The 21275-nt window shown below is 41.2% G+C and overlaps 1 protein-coding gene across 1 annotated transcript in view; it reads right to left on the reverse strand.

Moving 5' to 3' along the window:
- Positions 1–21198, reverse strand: part of myo10l1 (myosin X, like 1) — a 54687-nt gene extending 33489 nt beyond the window's left edge. The window contains exons 1-2 of the mRNA XM_061062816.1: positions 20963–21198; positions 5202–5300 (exon numbers count right to left, since the gene is read on the reverse strand). Of these exons, the coding sequence (XP_060918799.1) occupies positions 5202–5300; positions 20963–20983 (120 nt within the window). The 5' untranslated portion in view covers positions 20984–21198. The remainder of the gene's footprint in view (positions 1–5201; positions 5301–20962) is intronic.
- Positions 21199–21275: the final 77 nt, after the last annotated feature.

The raw sequence follows: 21275 nt of genomic DNA on the forward strand, positions 1-21275 counted from the left end.
TTTTTTATAATATTATAATTATATAAGTATATAGTATAAGCCAACCAGGTTTTAATCCCTTTCTTCACATATATAAAAAAATATATTTTTTTTGTCTTTGAGCATTTTTATACAGTAAAACATTTTTAATAATAATTATGGAAATAATTTTAATCTGTGAACATTTTAGCTCAGGCATTACAAAAAAAAAAACTTGAGTGGACAAAGAAAGAGTAAAATGAATGTGACCGCATTAAGACCAAACTGCTGAGATGCGGTTAAATTGTGGTTTAGTAGGGGTGTAATGGTATTTGTGTAATTGCCCAAACTATCGATATCGAATCAATAAATTCGTCTGGGTGGAGAAAAAGGTAAAGTCTTTAAATAAACATGAAGAAAGTACTCTTATTCAACAAGTGCACGCATTGGTTACTTAAGGGAACTTTTGAAGCCCGTCAATGACAGACTCCATATTGGATGGGTTTGTATGGTTTGTATGTGACTTCTGGGGCTCCTGCAGCCGGCCTCAAGCGGTCACTTGAGGAAATGCAGGTTTTTCAACTTCCACATTGGCTTCACTTTTTAACACTGAAGGTTGCAGCTTGGAAGAAAGGCAGTCACAAATTGCATTATGCACATCCAGGTGCTTATTACTGCTTGCCAACTGTAAACTACAGGATGCGGCAACTTTCACATGAAGCTCTAAACAACACAAAATGGGAACGGACTCTAACTAGCAGTCCAGTTGGTCAAAATATGCATCCAGGATTTTTTGTTGTTTTTTTTTTTCATTCTATTGAACCGAGCTCGTAAAGAACCTAAAACTGAAGCACAAACTTCTGTAAACTGTGACACCTCCTCATTTAAACTCATGGTGAAGCACACATCAAGTAAACTCCTAACCTGTGCTGTCCTCCTCCAAAAGAAAAAAAAGAACATTCTTCAGCAAGCATTGTTGTGTCTTCAACCAGTGAGGGAGGTTAACAGCAAGCTTTGACTCTGTTTATGTCTTCTCTGCCCCCCCCCCCCCCCCCCCCCAGCACTTTGGCGAATAACACCTTTCATATGTCATCATCCTTTAGGATTTGGCAGCCCACACTCATCCCAGCCCGAGGGGGGGATCTCTGCTTCGTCTGCACGGATACGGGACACTGCAGAGGGGTAGCAGGGACTGCGAGAGGTACATGATGTTTGCATATCAGTGTTTTTGTGTGCCACTTTGAAGGGGTTTGGTTAATCTCATTATGTGAAACAAGCAAACGAGTGAGTAACTACGGGTCCTCGGAGGGCACAATATGAAGAGGAATGTGGGTCAGGAGATCACACAGAAACATCGGCTTGTCTCTCTGCCAAGTCAGACCAAACTAGTCATTTCCGCACTTTTCATTAGGCACATTTGTCAGAGTGTGTGTGTGTGTGTGTGTGTGTGTGTGTGTGTGTGTGTGTGTGTGTGTGTGTCCATTGGTGTGTGTGCACAAGGAGAACGCCATCCCTGCAGCATGTTCTGTGCTCGCGTGAGATTTCGCTTCGGCTTTCACGCTAGCTACTGAAATCCAGGTCACGTAACACACACATAACTCATCACTAACGTAACCTGTGTGTGTGTGTGTGTGTGTGTGTGTGTGTGTGTGTGTGTGTGTGTGAACGCTTATATAAATGTCTGTCTGTGTGTGTGTGTGTACAGTAGGGGTACAGCCAGGTGTGTGTGTTTGTGTTTGTGTGTGTGTCTGGATTCCTCTCCTGTGTGGCTTTTTGTCTGTGTGTCTTCAGCCATACATTCCTGATTGAGTGTAGATACGTCCGTTGGAGACGTACATCGGGACATCGCAGCTACACTTGTAGGAGGAGCCTGATGCTTGCTCTGCCGCCGTATCCATGGCAACCAACCAGACCAGAAAGGATCTATGTCAGGCTCACATGACAACATCTAAATGGCAGGTTGGGATTGGAAAACGTACATTTAGTGGCGAACGGTGGTCGTCTTTTGTCTACTTAATTTAAATTATTGATAAGTAATGTGGAACAGTCGGTTTTAAGTCTTTAAACTTTATTTATGAGAAAAATATGTTAATTTAACTGTCACATATGACAAGAAAAAACAAACTTGTTGTCTTGTCAAAAATATTGATGAATTGAATCGGTTAAGTTTTGAGACACATTGACTTTAAAAATAAAATATTCATAAAATATTATTTTGGATTCATGTACGTGTGTGTTTTTCAAAAAGAAAATTAATTGAGAAATTGTAAAAAAAAAAAAAAAAAACTGGGACAGTTCATCAAAAGCATCTCAACATCTTAAAATGTACATTCTTCAAACGCACCTTTGGTTCCTGCTGCAAACATCATTAACATACAATTATACATATTATAAAACCTTTCCTTTATAGAAGCCAATAGGAGATTTGTTTTATGATGACTACTTTGTTTCCCTTCTTGTTTTACCATCAGACATTTTCACATTCTAATACTTCATGTATGTTAAATATTTGATCCATATCCGGTTATTTGCTGACCTAGTTTCAAAACTGGTTTCATTAAAGTTCCCTTTAATCTCATTTAATCAAATCTAATCGGTCTCTATGCTGTAAGTCATACTGTCTTTAAAGGTAAAGATAAAACGTTGGAGATGTTTGTGCAGAATGTTTTGGGTTTTTTTTACAAATCCTGTGAGTTTGTTTTTAGCTCGTGTTCTTTACCAGTCTGTTTCCTTTAAACCCTCATACATGGGTTAGCTTTAACTTCATGTATTGACTTAAAAAATGATGCAAAGTATTGACTTGACGATGCAATTGCATGCAAACGAGATGAGTTTTCTGTTCTCACTGGGATAAGATTATCAGGGTTTGTTTAGAGAAGAAGAACTGCAGCTCCGTCACATTGTTGATTAGGTGGACCAGACATCTGGTTTAGGATCAAACAAAGAGGACTCCCTTTAGAGATATCCTGGCGCAGAGAGATCCCAAAGTAGATCCAGAATTATCAGCCAATACACTGATGAACTCAGCAGAATGCATCTGTACCTGCAGTCAGAGGATGTCTGGGCTGTTTGCTGCCACCAATCCCTTGACCAGGTTATGCTAAATGGAGGAATCAATAAATTCAAGACAGAGGGATCACACTTTATTTTGCACAAGAAGTGGAAACTTCTGACTCTGGCTTTAGTTGAGTCAAATATTTGGCTTTCTGCTCTATTTTAACTTCAGGCAAAGAAACTCAGGAGACTTGACTTCAGATCAACATATCAAAAATGCTGTTGGTTTCTCTAAAAAACAAAAAGATATAATGCTGGAAATTGGACCAGTGGCACTGTAACTATAGCTAAAACATTTCAGAGAAAGCTTCCAAGTTAAATATAAAAAAAAAAAACTTTCTGAGATAGAAATGGTAAAGGAGTATTTGCAGCTTTTTTTTTTGCTTTGCACCTTGCAATAAATGACTCACAAATGACTGACATCAGTGTTCAGAATAAGAAAACATAACATGCAATAAAGCCTGCCACTCCAAACATCCACCTGGTTGGGACGTGGAAAAAGTGAGCAGCACTCTCTGACGGCTGTTTGACAAGAAGTCGGCGGTGAAAAAGCGGAGTACAAATAACCATGAATGATGCAGGGACTTGCATACACCCCTGGTAGCTGTGAGTTGTACTGATTTGACATGAAGGCTTGTAGTTTTGCAGCCGCAGCATTTGTAACCCAGAATCGGTGATGTAGTGATCTGGGTCAGGGACTTTAGATTACAGAACCAGAGTGACATGGCTGCTGCGGAGCTAATATGAAAATGGAAAATAAAAGTAAAACAAACACAGAAAAGCAGCCAAATGCGGTTAAATCTTGCATGTTTCTTTGCTCCACCACAGCACTGAGATTGATTCCTCTTTTAAGCAGTTTTATTCTTAAGGCTATTAAATGCCGCACTAAAGCTCTTTGGACGCTGGAATCGTTTATGAATAAGATCAGGAGAACCGGTGGCCGAGCAGCGGGGAGTGATGAGGAGCCATGGGACTGTTTGCAGGGGTCACATTCTGTCCTAACAGGGTGAAGCCCCTCATCCTGCTGATTCTCCATCAAATATTCACCAACTCCTGCAGAGTTAACATTTAAACACCAACCGCTAGCAGAGAGGGAAGGCAGAGCGAGAGCTGGCTGGCTGGGGGGGGGGGGGGGGGGGGGGGGGGGGGTTGGGGAGGTTAAGGACTGCTCGTAATCCAGAGCAGAGAGAATGCCTGCTTCTGTAGCCAACCCTTCTAGTTTAGGAAATGCCCGTGTGTTCCTGACACTTCCCCCGCACTGGAACAATGAAGCAGCGACATCAAAAGATGGAGCTTTAAGGACCGCGTTTGATTCCTCAGACGCTACGGAAAATGAATCCATGGTAGGTTTTTTTGGAAATCAGAGAACATGTGGATGTTCCCCCCGGAGGTATAAAGGGAGGATTGAGACCCTTAAATTCAGGCTCAAAGACCTGGTCTATTATTAGCTCCGTGTTAGCGCTGCCAACTGGAGCGCATGTGTGTTTTTGGTGCGTGCCAAATACATCAGCCGTCAAATAAATCCAAAGAGCAACGTGTGCTTGCCCGCTGATACAGATTATATGAGCACACGCGCACGCACACACACACACACACACACACACTACTCCTAATGGGATTAAACATTCAATTCCATTATTTCGGTGGGGGTGTGGTGTTAAATGGGTTGGGGTATAGGGGCAGTCGCCTAGCTCTGCCATTTAGCACAGCTACAGGCGATGCTGTCCCGACATCTGACATCCAGAAACGAGCATTTGTGCCCTCCATTATGCTCTCCGTGTATTCTAGCTCTCCTCTGGAGGCTGAATGTGTGTCGGAGATTAATTTTGCATATGAATGAGGAGAAAACGCGGAGGAGGAAGACGAAGACGAAGAGGAAGGATCTAGGGCAGGAAAGTGGAGCATCATGACCAGGAGAGGAAGAACCTGCACAGCTGCTTCACCTTCATTCTGACTTTTATCTGAGCGCTGATGCACAGACCAGATGACACATGACATGCAACAAGTGCAGCTTTCACTCAGCGTCTAATCCAGCATTGACACCATTTACAGTACTCCCTCTCTCTGGTTTTAACTAATTAAAAGGGAGTTCATCTGTGCAGTCGCCTTCACATCCGGATTGAATTAACTTGAATCAGCTTCAAGGGCTGTCACTCAACAACAACAGTGTGTGTGTTTACATTTCTTACCTCTCCATAGTCGGTTGTGACGACAAGAGTTCCATCTGCACAGGAGTTAACCGTGGCGGGAACCAGCTGCTCTTTCTCCTTGACCCAAACACGGGCCCCCTGCATCACAGAGACAAAAACAAAAAAAAGAAGGAGTTTTAGGTTATATAAAGTTACAAACCCATTTCAGCTCTTAATAGGTGCACCTGTTTGCGATTCACAGCAAGTTGCTAATGCAAAATCCCAAAAGTCTGTCGTGTATAATTGATTGTCAGACTTAAAACAGTTCTTGGAAATACAAGACTGCGGGTAGTCGGCTCTTTAAGTGCGTCACAGAGAATCTCTGATTTACACAGCGGTGACAAGTGCAATAACAAGAAGGTATGCACACTAACCTGGATCATTTCACAGAGTTAAAAAAACATTTTATAAATATTGTAGCCAGCCAGAGCACCTTGTCCAAACTGGTCGTGTTTGAGAATAACCTGAGCCTTGATACAAAGACACTCAAGTTTCACCAACAATACTGTGGATAACACGGCCTGTATGTGTGTGTGTAAGTGTGCATGGGTGTAGAGAAGATGTCACAGATGTGATAAATAACAGACGAAGACTTGAACATCTGGAATTTCTATCAAGAGAAGCAACAGAGCTTGACATCTGTGTGTGTGTGTGTGTGTGTGTGTGTGTGTGTGTGTGTGTGTGTGTGTGTGTGTGTGTGTGTGTGTGTGTGTGTGTGTGTGTGTGTTACACTCAGGGTCAGAGGAAGTGTGCTCTTCCAAGACCTTTACACACAGACAAAGCCCTCTTTCACACAGAGTCACTGACCTCTGACCTCCACCCCTTTAAAAAGGGGGCACAGCATAACAGAGGAAGAAGAGAGGAGGGGACAGAAAAGGAAACAACAGAGGAAGAGGAGGCAGTAAAAGTGGACTGAATTACTGTACCCACATGCACTCCCCTTAACTTGTACAGTTTAGTGTTTTTGCACCAATGCAAACATGTTTAAAGCTCATTCCTACATGTTGGTGCTCAGACCTAACAAAGCAGGAAAGTGAACATTTTCATTGTTTTCTCATAGTTATTATTTCCATAATTCATTGATTTAATGCTAATGAAAACACCTGTACATATAAAACTACACCTCATTAACATTCCCTGTTTAAATTAAATTATTGAATTTAATAGAAATGTGTTTAAAGCATCCTGCAGTCCGTCTCGCCTCTTTTCTGGTTCGAGTGCACAGGCTTAACCACGATGTGCTTCAGCTTCACTAGCTGATGTCCTCGTGATGAACTGAGACGACAGATTTGAGTTTGTTGCTCAAACAAACATTCCTGACATCATTATTAAAGTCCACAGCCTGAGAGGGTGTTTAAGCCCTAAAAATGACTCGGTGACACCAGATGTTTGCATCGGAATGAACTGAGCTGTTAAATCTTTTTTTTTTTAGCAACAGATGGTCCCTCATCCCCGAGCATTCCCCGACAACCTCGTTTCCTTTTCTACTCCTTCGCATTTTTTTAACTCTTTCTCGCACTCTATAGATGATGATACAAAAAACTGTGGTGCCCGAGGGTAGAGTTAACCAGAAACCATGCATGCACAAACACACACACAGTATACCATACATACACACTGCTGGTTGGCTTAAGGTAAGCCTGAGGGCAGAAAATGTCTGAATGCTTTCAGATAAAGAGTTGAACACTTCTGGCTTTTAGCAAACATTAATCTCTTTTATCAGCTTCAAACACTAAAAGTAAGATTCACAAAGAGATGCACATTGTTGTGTTGTTCTATCCTTGTGAGGACCTCTCATTGACTGCATTCTAACATCGACCTCACTGTCATTACGTGTCCTCAAAAAAAGGGATTAAAGGGTTGTTTTTTTATTCCAGTAACATTTGAGTGAGATGTCAGTTATACATTAATGTATGTCTTATGTTTGTTTCTTTTATCCATCATAAGAAGATTCGGTTCAGACCAAGTGGAGCCGCAGCTGCAAAATTATTGAGTGCATTATATTTAGGGTTTTGTTTTATCTTTTTAAAAGTACCTGCGAGTAAAATCTGAAGACAAAAACACACATTTTTTTTAAATTTGAAACTACAATCCATACTAAAAAAATTCAACTGCACTGTAAACTGATGACATTGAAATATGGATTCATACATCCATGTTCCTGATCGGATGAGCGTGTAGTTTACTCCATTGACCTAAATATTTTGCTAACAGCAAAATCTGGGATGCTGAACGTTGTAAACAGTCAAACATGGAGCCCGGTGGAGCCTGTGGACTCTACAACTGCATGTCTGTATTATGATGGTGCTGCTTTTACATTTTCCTCATTTATTTATTTTTACATTTTAGATTTATCCCGTTGTGAGTTGCACCCCTAACGTCACCCACATTGGGGACATTAAAGTCTCTGCAAGTTGCTAATTCGTTCCAATCTTTGCGTGAAGAAGCTCTCATACATTTAGAATCACTCTGAGAAATGAAAAATTCAAGAGCATCCCCCACTCTCTCTCTATTGCCCTCTCCTCAGCAACTCTCTATATTTAGCCCCATGTATACTCTCTCTCTCTCCCCCCCCCCCCCCTCTCTCTCTCTCTCTCTGTGCAGACAGTCAGCCTCCCTCGTCCTTTACTCCACCTCGTCAGCCTGTCAGATTCCAGCACACAGAGCTGTTGCGTTGATGCTTGTGCTGTGATTTGACCTGATGACCACAGTGGCCTGAAGCTCTTTGCTCACAGTTCACTCAGTACTTCACTTCATCCTGCTTCAAATGATCTCTGAACCCCCGTAAACCTCAAACACTGGATCTTTAGCACTTTTTTTTAGCCCCAGCCCTGAAGCACATCTACACAGCTTCTACTTATTCTCTCCATAAACCAGAACACATGTTTCGCTTTCTGTCTCACTCTCTTTCTCTTCTTTGAGCAAACTGGCCTGCAGTCCCGGATCGATGTTCCTCTCAGGGGCAATGTGCAATCTCAGGGGTAAATGCAGCGTCGGGAAGACAGAGGGTTATAAATGACCTGCCTGCATTACAACCTACCTACACCCACCAACGCCCCCCCCCCCCCCCCGTCTATTACCGGCCCAGACAGTCAGGCATGGTCATGCATAACAACAAACAGTGGTGCTGAAAGCTGCACGGATGCTAAAAACACAGGTTCTCTCTCACCATCCTGCTCTGTGAAATCCAAACCTCGGGCCTCCAGCTCCGTCCGTCACCGTTCCGTCAAGCTCCGTTAAAACCCGAACCGACCTCAATCGTCACTTTAGCCTCAAACATGACCTCTGACCTCATATCTCACACCATGCTCTCTTAACCAAAAAGAGTGAAAAGAGCAGCGAAACGACCTGAACCAGAACTGCCAGCCTGATTTATTTTCTTGAACAAGTTAAAAAAAAAAGAAACAAGTGGGTTTTTTTCGGGTTGGTTCTCAAATAACAAATAAGCTACATGTTAGATGGTTGTTAGCTTTAACCATGGGACACGATTCTTTTCTGCAACTGATTGGAAGAACGTGCACGTTTTTTTTAACCTTGCAGCTATCCTGAAATGTCAAATGCAGTTGCTGGAAAAAAGAAATCAGGCCATGCAGCTTCAGTATTCCGCAAACAAACCTTTATAATACATAGATGTGTAATAGACTCTTGCTGTCTTCTCACATGCACTGAGACATCCTGCCACTGAAACCCGGAGTTGTCTATATTTGCAAATGTCTGAAGTTTTCTGTGTCAGACAGAAGCAAGGGGAGGAGGCGGGTCTCAGAAGGTAAGACATGTAGAAGAAGCGACACAGTCAGATACTATAATGACAGTTTTTTTGTCTTCACTGAACGAGTGGTGAATACATACCAGCGAGCAGAAAAAAAGTAAGTACAGCTTCATTAAGTGAACAGAGATCCCACACCAGTGAGGTTATATAAACGTCAGCACCCCCTCTGCAACATTTCCAGGTGGAATCCCACATCATACATCGGCACACCTTATCCATTTGCGTTCATTCATGCAGCTCACCCAAAAAACTTTGGGACAGGAGTTGTCTGCATGTGTGAAAACATCATATATCCCAGTGTTTTTTTAGATTTATTTTTGGGCTTTTTGCGTCTTTGTTGTAGAGATGGGATAGTGGATAGAGTCTGAAATCAGGGAAAGATGTCACTTAAGGATACCTTTCCGATAGAACAGGACAGCTGTCATTAAAAGTAACACATGAACACCAAGATTCCTTCAAGTGTTTGTGTCGGCGTCCGTCTGCCACCCCCCCCCAAAAAAAGCTGTAAACCTAGGGTATGTATCCTTTAATAGATTATTATCAAACTATAATCTCTATTTTACAGCTGAGCTCATGAGATGTAGACCTGTTTAGAAGTCTTTTAGGAACAGCAACAAAAAAACAATCTCCATGCGCTTGCTTTCAAGTTTGTCTTCTCTCTTTGATTTTAGAGAGAAGAGGGCTCTCAAAACGTGGCTGATAGGATAACCTTGATCGTCTCAACGAGGACAGACCAACTCTGAATCTGCATTACCTCCAGACAAAGGCATGACTTTTTTGCAAAAACCAATAAAGACAAGGACATATTCAGCATGAGGGATTGTCTGCTTAAAGCTTCTTCAGTCTCTCTGGTTTTACTTTCATAACAGAGAAAGCAATAACAGAGCTCCCTGGATTGTATGCAATCTATAAATATTGTGAAAAGTTATGCAAAGCATGTGATCAGGAATTTTTTTTGATTAATCCTTCATTGGAAGTAAATCCTGTGTATCAAATCAAATATTTCAGCTTCCTTCATGTTTGAAGGCCAATCAAAGTTAAAGTTAAAGTTAGAATCTGAAATTGGGAGAATTATTAAGAAAAATGCTGACATCTAATAATCTTTCATTATCGGGCTCACTAAAGAGAGAGCATCCCAAGAGCATACGGCCCAGACGCCTCAACAGCTGTGTGTGTGTGTGTGTGTGTGTGTGTGTGTGTGTGTGTGCGCGTCTGATAAAGGCCTTGTTTCTGCATGGGCGATCACATGGACGCCCGTGCCATTTGATCGAGGCATCACCCTGAAGACAGACTCTTATGACCGCCTCGCCTCCCCCCCCCCCCCTCCGCTCCATCTGAGAGACACCGACGCCTCGATGAACACTGACCACCGAGCCAGACGTACAAACAATGTTTCACTTTTTAAACTTCAAACTACATATTCAAAAGTCACTCGTGAAAAGCATCAACAACAACAACATACGATCAGTACAGAGCGACGTATACAAATTCTGATTCTGACTGAGTGATCTTAAATAACAATGTGTATTCAAGTCTCGTGTTTTGTTGTCCTCCAGGTATCTTATGTGCTCTATGGTGTACTTTATTGCTGTCCTGTTTTAACGCACGTCTTGCTTTTAAGTGTTGTATACGTGCTTTTCCATGTACAATACTGTCCTCCTGTTTTAAGTTTTGCTGTCCTTGCTTTTAAGTACCCTGTATGTGTCATTCACCTGCCCGGGGACTACAGTTGAAAATGAGTCTAACTGGAGCATCACAGATCTGTTATGAATGTGCTTTGTCACTGTAACTTTAAACGGTAGAAAATAAAATAAATAAGGAGGTGTTTGCCTTAGTTATAAAAGGGAAGGAAAGCTAACACTCCCACTTGCATCTGCCCCAACAAATATTATATTACATTTCCTGTTTTGACATTTCAATAAGCTTATGTGCACAAAAAAATATTTGGAGGCAGTAGAGTTTTTATTGAAATATTCAGTATGACCAGACATTTGGTTTATCTAAAACACATGGGCAGGGTAAATGGATAACTCCAGATAATGATGTTCCACTCGTACACTGAGACAAACAAAGCCTAGATTTTAGCTTGCAAAGAAGATATAATGTCAATATTATATAATATATTTTTTGGTCACAAACCAAAGTGTTGGACAAATAACATTTTGACCAAATGATGACACAAGGGTAAGGGTTTAAAAATGTCTGGGGATTAATTTTACAACTGTAGAGATATTTCTTTGGAAATAGGAAAATGCTAGAGGAAAAGTGAAGTTATTCTCCCCTGGGTGTTAGAAATGTCACAGCAACATTTTCAGTGACACCATCCGATAGTTTGTTGAGATATTAGGTCTCTGCCAAAGCAGTGGGCTGACAGGCGGTGCCATTCCTACAGCCTCGTTAGCTAGCATCAAAGGTAAAAACAGTAATGGAGAAAGAGTAGTAGGGAGAAGACAATCTGAAAACCTAAATCATCAGAGATCAGAGGAGACGTACATGACAGAGAAACAGCAGAAAAGAGGATAATGCTGTCGGTTATAGTAGGAAACACTGGGGAGAAAAAAATGACTAAATGGGACCAGAGGTAACGAGTAGAGGAGGCTGAGGAAGACACAGAATGGCGGAAGTGAGACACAGATGAATAAATGATGAGAGAAACAGCTGACCCGTCAGCAGCTAATGGAGGAAACTAAAGAGCAGCATTGAGGTGGGAGGATACAGTGGGATCTCTGGGGGCTAAAGGTCAGGGGGGCATTAGGAGATGACTTTGACTGTGTGTGTGTGTCTGTCCAGCTGCATCAGCAGACTAATTAACTACAGTTACGTCTAATCCAACGGGAAAGCAGTAACTAAACATCCGTCTGACTCTGACTTGTTTTTTTTTTTTGTTCTTTGTGTGTTTGACGGCTCAGGCCCTGAATCTCGCAAAAAAAAAAAAAAAAATCACGTATTTTTATAGCTAAATAAAAAACAATGAAGCTCCTAGTATCAACCTCAGTTATCCACCTGCAGAGCGTCTGATCTCCAGGAAGTGATGGACGTCTACCAGGCGAGTGGACGTGGGTGTGGTTGTGGTTGTGAGTGCTTATCTGAGTTAATCAAGCAAAGGAAGGGAGGGTCCTCTGGATAATATGGTTCTTGTCGGTCCTGAGTGAAGGGCTGTGATTTATGGTATTTAGCTCCTTTAAGTGCAGCTGTACTTGCTGTGCTCACAAGATAAGTCCAATTTAGTCTTACTGAATGAAATTAGATTTCCGATTGCATTTTTCGGCATGTGTTTATCTAATGTTCTTTGATTTGCCTCTAAATTTAATAATAGCCTGAAAACTTTAACTTATGTCAATACTGTCCATTACAACTCTGTTTTTTGCACATTTACATTTAATCTTTCATATTTAAGACTAGTAATGCTAAGTTAAATCCTGGTTGTATATATTCTCATTCTTAGTTTTGATATTTTTAGTGCTTATTCACTTTGTATTTAATATTATATTGTGTTTAAATTTGCTAACATTGTGTTTTTTGCTGATATTGTGTGTTTGGATAACCTGCTGCTGTAACGCCACAATTTCCCAGTTTGGGATCAATAAAGTAATTCTATTCTATTCTATAAAAATAGACACAAAAATAATGTAGTTTGATTAAGGCAACATCAATTTTTCACTCTCAGTGACAAGTTTTCTCAAGAAATAAATCGATTAAAGGCTAATTAAGTAAATTATTCAAGTTCAATAACTATACTCACCAGTTATGCTTAAAAGTAGCATCATGTTGGTTTTAGACAGATCAAATCAAATGTATTGTAGCCTAGTTATACAATGAATACTCATCATTTACGGCCATTCTTCCAAATATTATCTGCTTCTCTTACAACATTTTTCAAATCAAGTTTCAACTGGGTTGGCACAAAACTACAAAACTCAAAAATGCACAGAAAAAAAGTATTCCATCAGTCTTATACAGTGAATTTGTGTTCATCAAAACTTCCACAACCTGAAGGATCAACAGACTTTTAGAGTTATAGCTTTATCAGAAAGTAAGCCGGTCAATGCATCGCAAGCAAACAGTAGCAGCTAGCTTCTTATTCTCCAAAACAGATGCATTAGCAGCAATGATGAGTTCTGACTCACAATTACACTTACTGATTTATGAGCAGAGAAAAGTACTGTATTTATATAAATTATCATGAAATAATCGATAGCAAACAGACAGTCCAGTGCTATATTAGAGTGTAACAGCGGCTAAAGCTAGCTTTGTAAAAGCAATCTGTGTAATCCAGTTTAACACTTTTTTTCTTCTTTCTATTTTAAGTTAAGATCATTCAAATAAGGACTGAAATAAAGTGATTTAACATTAACAGTCAGGGTTTCTCTGACCTCAGGAGGGGCTGTTGCTAACGTTAGCTTAGTTTGTTAGATGCTAGCAAGCTTTTTTTTACGCTTGGAAATTTTCAGTGGGCTGAGCCAGGCCGCTCTACGACAATGTAAATATCATCAAATCCACAATATACAAACAGTAACTGGCTATTTCATTAATATCAGAGTGGAGTTTGAATCATTGGTACACAAGCAAAGCTATTAGAATCAGTAGCCTATAAAAAAAGACTACCAGAAAATCTCCAGTTCAAACTATTCGCTGTCAGGGAAGCTATTTCATAAGAAGCAGTGTGTGTGTGTGTGTGTGTGTGTGTGTGTGTGTGTGTGTGTGGACACGACTGTGATGGACCTACAGCTCTCTCTCATCCATCTCCACTACTGCAGCCCGGCCTTGTGTCACTGACCTAAACTGTGTCAGTAATATTCCATTAAAGGTGATAATACAATCAGGACAGCGAGGCTTTCAGCAGATTATAGCGGCTGGGAGGAGGACAACAACATGTGTTTATGTGTGCGGGCGGGTGGGTGACTGGTCGCGGGCCCTTGTCACCTTTCCCATGAGTCACATCTGTCAGCGAAAGAGATTACAGATGACATTTAATGCTGTAGGTATTAAAAAAATAAAACATCGGGGGGGGGGGAGAAAAACATGCAAAAAGTCAGAAATTAAATGTATACTGAAAAGTCATTTGTATCTAGTTCGGGGCAACAACAGGGAAACAGGAACTCAAGCTACAAAAGCTCCAAAAGCAGAGTGGTAAAAGTATTTTTGAGCAAAAAATAAAAGAAAGGCATAAAGTTGTAAGGAAGTCTAACTGATAGAAAAAAAACAATAATCCAAAAAAACACACAAGGTCCAGAAAAACGCATGCATAAACAATTCAAGTCACACTAAGACTAAAGCATAAGAAACAATCAGGCAAATACAGGAGAGCAAAAACATTAAATACACCAGACAAGTGAGGCTAATCAAGCACAGCTGACAGGAATTATGGCCTTCAATCATAAAGGACATGAATCAACCATCTGTGTTTAAAAATGAAGCCAAAGCTGAAATACCAAAAACTGTAGTTCCTCTGGTGTCCACTTGAGGCTTGTTCCAAAAGCAAATTCATCCTAATAAGGTCCCATGTTAAAAAAAAAAAAAAATGCAGAAATAAACTATTTTACAACCTGGTACAAAAAAAACGGTTTAGGTCTCAATTCCATTTCTTTATTCGCGCATACTGCCTGTGTTTAGATCGATTGAGAGTTAGGCTGAGTCAGAAACCAATGGGTGGGGGCGCATGGTGGCGCAGTGGTTAGGGCGCGCGCCCCATGTATGGAGGCTGTAGTCTCAAGCGGGCGGCCCGGGTTCAAGTCCAGCCTGTGGCTCCCCCCCCCCGCATGTCACTCCCCACTCTCTCTCTCTCTCCCTGGTTTCCGACTCTATCCACTGTCCTATCTCTCAATTAAAGGCACAAAAAGCCCAAAAATAAATCTTTGAAAAAAAAGAAACAAATGGGTGACGTCACCGAGACTACATCCATGTTTCATACAGTCTATTGTGAAAACACACAAATACAGGAAATAAAGTTGTAGACGTGGGAGGAAAGGGTGATCGACAAAGTGAATCAGGAAACAACAAATACAATAAAAAAGGAGCAAGACGAACGGAGTGTAAAATCCTAATTCACCATGACCCACTACTCCAAAATGGCTTCTTTTCAACATTTTACACACACACACACACACACACACACGTGCACACACTGAGATAGCATCTGGTCAGAGCACTCTCTTTCAGATCTACTGTAGATACAGAAGTAGGACTACCATGTGTTTTTAGAGCACCGTGTTTGGCTGCTCGCGTTTAGTTCTGAAATATGAAGAGCTTTAGAGCGCTAACCTTTAAACCTGATTTAAACTCTAAAATAAACACACAGATGATTTATACAAAGTAAACAAGATCAGAGTATACTGCCGAAGCAGCTGCTTATGTTATTATATTTGTGCGTGTATGTGTGTGTGTGCGTGTGCGTGTAAATGTGTGTGTTTATAAATTGCAAATCCTCTTTGAGAGGCCAGTTTTGAGCAGTCTGCTAATTATCACATTCTCTCTCATCTTGGATTAAACTACAGTCACATGCACCCACCCCCACCGGCAACCCTGGCAACAAGACTCCACGGCAACAGTGTGGAAACAGGGCGCCATGGAAACAGCCTCTCTTCCCTCAAAGCATCCTGGGAAATTGTGTTCACGTTCAAGTTCGACATGCTCTGCTGGGTAATTTCTGTGATATTTTTTGTGGGTTTTTTTAATTATTATTTTACATTTTAAAATTTCTACTTAAATTATTTGTAACATGTATTTTATAACTTTATACCCTGGGTAAAATATGTTAAATAACTTAAACTTTGCTGTACAAAACATGATGTAATTCATGTGTTTTAAGACGTAGTTGATAAACATATATAGGGAAAAACAACATTAATATTTCAGCAGAGATGAAAATTTACGAGAACACGTCTTTTGACATTTTTGTCAAAACACATATTGACCATTTAAAACAGAAATATTTGGTCATATTGCCCAGTTCCATCAGAACCCTTTGAACAGAAGTGAGGACGATCGGAGATGTTGTTTTAACCAAACACTAGAACAGCTTAAACGTGGCTTGACTCTCACACCTACACAAGCAGAACCAGGATGAGAGTGGAGAGGATAAAAGAAGGGAGGGAAAAGAAAGAGCTGGAAGAAGGCCAGAAGGAGGAGGGAGACAGGCGGAGAAACACCAAAAGTGGTTGCTCGACTGAGATGGAGAAGCACCGCAACCGAGCGGGTGGCCGCAGGGAGGGAGAGAAAGAGAGAGCGGGTGAAAGAGAGAGAGTGAAAGTGAGAGAGAGAGAGAGAGAGAGAGAGAGAAGTAGACTTGCAGCTCCTGAGCAGAACAAATGTGTTGAATTGCTGCTGAATATAGGTCACACATCTCCAGTGACTGTTCCCTTCCCTCCACTGAACCAGCTTCCTACAGAACACGCTTCATACAAAGTATACCGCATAATTTGGACCAAAATCTATTACCACAGACTCGTCTAAATTTAAGCCTTTTTACGTCAGAATGCATCTCACAACACAAAGGACCGACTCTTTCCTGAAACTCCCACATTTCAAAGTCAAACAGTTTATTCCTGCTTGTTTGACAGCTTTACATGAAAGCAGCCATACAGAACGCATCTAAAGCTGATTAATATTTTAATGCCGGGAAAGTTCCTAGCATGAATAATCCACCTTTCATTGCCATATAGTCTCAGTAAGGCAGCCACTCAACAAATTGCAGAGTAGTAAATGATTATTTACAGCCTGTTCCATGGAGGTTAACAACAGAGTAGAAGAGGGCGAGAGGACGGGACTGACTGACTGACTGGGCAAAAACAAGACAGAAAGTGGGGGTAGATATGATACAGAAACAGTGACAGTAGAGGTAAGGTTGTGAAAGCTGTTATATCCCATTCACACCTGTGTGTCTCGCTGGTTGTTGGTTCATGGTGGCTGAGTGCACCTACAGATCTATCAACACAACATGTCAGCCTGGGATCCAAAAGCCACCCATCGTACTCTGATATAAACACATGTACAGAAATGCAGGTGTTTGGAGCACAGGGTAACATATAATGCAAACCTCCAACGTTAGTGAGGCATAAATTACTCTGTTGCTGCTGCTATCATCAGGACTCAAGAAGGTTAGCAATTTCATGAAGGAATGAAAGCAGCTCTTGTTTAGGTAAATACACCTTAGATTACAAAAATGTCCTTTTTTGGTCTGAGAAACACTCAAAAAAAAAAAGCAATACCTACAGTAAATCTCCATTTTCTTCCACTATGTCCAATGTTTTTTAAAGATTTATTTTGGGCTTTTTGTGCCTTTAATGGAAAGATAGGACAGTGGATAGAGTCGGAAACCAGGGAGAGAGAGTGGGGAGCGACATGCGGGAGGGAGGCGAGCCCGGGCCGCCCCGCTTGAGACGACAGCCTCAACGCATGGGGCGCGCGCCCTAACCACTGCGCCACCAGCGCGCCCCCTATGTCCAATGTTTTAACGCATTTTTATGTACAACTTGATGAGTTCAAGACAATTTTGCACACTTATAAGTCCTATTATTTCATCTGAGTATGCCCAGTTTTAAAAGAATGGTGTGTTATCATTAACATCTTTACAAACCCTTTCACTGCTCATACCTGAATCTTTTATATTTTGTGAACTAAAGCACTTGACAATTATTCAAATTTGATTGGGAGCCCTCGTTCGTACTAAAGCAGCTAACACTTCAGGGGGAGAAGAGTTGATGTTTTGACTAAAAAAGATTACACATAGATGTACAGTAAGCTGTGTTTAAACTTCAGTTTTTAAGTGGAAATCCATCAAACACTTAATTTTGATAAAAGTTTCAACACACAAATGAGTCTTCATCTTAATATTAGGCTTGTTGTTACTGAATATTGACACCTGCTAACTGTGAGAAGGTAAGCTAGGCTCAACAAAGAATAGAATAGAATTACTTTATTGATCGCAAACTGGGAGATTGTGGCGTTACAGCAGCAGGTTATCAAAGCAAATAAAACAATATAAGAATAGATACATAAATAAGCACTTAGAATATAAATAATAAGAATATGAAGAGATTTATACGTCAAGGATTTAACTTAACATTCCTACTGGTTTAAAAAAAAATTAGAAATGAAATACAACATTTATTCAGGCTAACATTAGCTTGCAGTCAAATACCTGACCTGACAGGATGTTGAATAATGAACGCCTTGCCGATTTTGATTCAAATTCTAGAAATAAATGACACAAAATTGGTTTATTTCAAAGAACCAAACTTTTTGCCAAAAATGCTTTAACGTAAATGTTATCTAGGTCAGCATAAAGCATATTTCCAATGCCAAGTTTGGTTAATAACTAATTATCAATCCGTTTAAATGCGCACTGCACATATTGCACAAGTTTACTTTTTCTTAAAATTGTATTTTATTTATTTTATTTTACCATTTTGCACAATTTAGAATTTATTACTGTAAATATTATTTATCTTATTTTTACCTCATTTTATTTTATCTTTTTAACTTATTTTGGTTGTATTGCACCGCGGGTCGGAGACAAACGCAATTTCGATTCCACTGTATGTCTGGCATATTTTGAAATTGACAATAAAGTTGACTTTGACTTTTGACTTTTGACTTTGACAAACAAAGCTATGTGGACTCAAACCAGTATTATCCTGTATGAATAAATGATTTCTGTCAAGTTTCATTCAACATAGTACCATAAAAAGCTGTAATAGCTTATGATGATAAGTTTCCAGTAGGTATTTAGCTAGTTAGCTAGCATGACTATACAGTTTAAATGGCGCATGTTTGGCAGGTTTTTTTTGTACAATATGTATAGAATACGAGTTAGGCTTAATATGTCTTTAATGCAATTATCATTAATAAGCAACAAATAAGCAGTTAGCTGTACTGAGCAGTTTCAGCTAACGCACTGAATATTACATGAATAACTTCATTACAATGCTCAGAAATTATCTGCAAAGATTACATTAATTTTAACGTCCCCTCAGGTTTTTTAGCGGCCATGTCTAACACATATGTATCTCTTCATGAATAGGCTGTAAGACAAAGAAAGATCTTCGTTTGTTAGTCACTAAAAACAACCATTTTTTACGATTTAAGCACATCCTGTTTGAATATTGGAGGATTTTACAGTCGTCTACTGCCACCTGACATTTCATGCTCGGCTTGATCTGCCAGCTATCGTGTTTTTTCTGCCTGGGTTGAGAGAAAGAGGTCAGCTGTTCACTCTATGGTTTAAGGGACGAGCGGAGGAACGCAGTGATATAAGAATTGAAGGATATGGAGCGATAAAGACAGCCGAGGAATGAAACTAAGTGGGATGTTGGACAGACACCTCCCGGGAGGATTGATGAAGTCAGCGCCCCACTGCATGAAGTCATGCTTCTGACTATCAGATTCCTCTGCTTTATGCAGGACTGCAGGCCTGAGCATCATAACTCAATAAGTCACTCCATTTTCGGGTCTCACATAGGCGTTCATGTTCTGCGCCGTGCCGGTTGGTGCTGTGGTGGTCGGCGTGAATCAATGCCGTGATCAATATATTTCAGACAGACTGTTGGGAAATGGAGCAGGGGACGGGGTTTTTTGCTTCACTTAGCTGTTGCTGCAGGATCCTCTGGAACTAGTGGTGGTGACTATGTCATGCCCTCGTTCACCTTTTTATTTTGGCACTGACTCACACTTTTTGCAACGACTCAATGGATCACCGCACAAGCAGCTGGGAGAAAATCCAGTCCTCCAATGCTTACATCTCTATACCCACATGCAGCATAAACCAACACAACCACTCACACACACTCATGGCATGACATCACTGCCAGTGTGAGAGGCATTTAAACCCATATCAGATTAACTTAAGAGGGGGGAGCATAAGTAGCTTGGAGAGGACGGATATTGGCATCACAGTCTGAGGAAAAGACAGTGGTTCATGAGATTGGTAAGATAAGTGTGCGTGTGTGCGTATGAATGGGCTGTGTGGACCAAAGCACACATTAAATAAAGGGGAGGGGAGGGGGGGGGGCAAGGTGGGAGTCGTGTCTTGAGGGGTGTGATGGTCCACAATGAGGAAAGAAGGAAAATAAATATAAAAGTATGTGACGTGAATTAAAGCGAGGGCTTGGAAAAAAAACATTCTGTGTCCGAATGGAAGAGGAACACAAGGCTTGCGGATGGTTTGTCACACACATCCCAGGATGCTGAGGGAGAATGACAAGCTTTTTTCCCCATTAGGCAGTGCAGGAATGAGCAGCAAGCAGAAAGAATAACCTTCAATTTAACCATATTCAATTAGATACCAATTGTTAACCATTGAGCTCCCACCTGTCTTAACCTTTTCTGTCCAGACACACAATCCCCCCTCCTCCTCCTCCTCCTCCTCCTCCTCCTTCACTCTCACCATTGCATCCCCCCCTCCTCCTCATTTCCCGCAGCCCACCACACCAATACTCTCTCATGTATCCCATCTCCATCGCACTTTAAAAAGCACAGAAAAAAGGGTCCTTTCAGCGGGCAGCACAGAGTGGGAGGGCTGTAGCTGCAGGGCCAAACGCGGTCCACCCTCCGTTAACAGATTGGCTTTAATCCGAGAGCCAGCCTTATGGATGTGTGTCAGCTCTCGTTTGGCCAATTTATCTGCGGCTCTGCTCAGAATTAATTCACCACCAAGCTGTATAGGTAGCCTATAGGCCAGGCCCATGATGCTTCACTAATAATAAGACTGACGAGGTGTTGGGTTTGATTTCTAATCAATGAAAACATGCATTTATAAAGACACAGCCCTTTTCCTGGTGGGTACGGTGTGAGGAACGGTTTCAGTCGATGAAGGCAAAAGCAACACCTGCCGTAACCAAACCCGATGTAAATCATGCGAAAAAGGCGTAAAAGCATCATGCACCACAGGCCGTGAGGCGGTGAAAGAGCAGGTTTTTATCACACCCTGAACGCTTAAATCTGTCATTAATGTTTAGCTCGGCTGACAGTGACACTGTATTCTTGTTGTGCTTACCTCTGTGAAAAAGCCCTCCATCCTCCCTACTCCTTCCAGACGTGGCGCGCCCGGCCCCGCAGAGCGCAGACACCGGCTTCGGCGTAAATCTCGCCGACAGAAGCGTGTTCGCCAAGAGCTGGGGACGGTGTAGCGGTGCCTCTGTGTCGGCGTTTCCCATTCACCGAGCGATTATCTTCATCCTCCAAATGGCTCAAACACACCTCAGTGGCGTCCTCGCGCTCTGCACCAACAGGGCACACATGCGAAGAAAAAAAAAATCCCTATAGGAGACTGTGAGGGGGGGGAGAAGAAAAATGAAATATGTCCACGC

The sequence above is a fragment of the Labrus mixtus genome, chromosome 18 (assembly GCF_963584025.1).
Source record: "Labrus mixtus chromosome 18, fLabMix1.1, whole genome shotgun sequence".
Classification (NCBI taxonomy): Eukaryota; Metazoa; Chordata; class Actinopteri; order Labriformes; family Labridae; genus Labrus; species Labrus mixtus.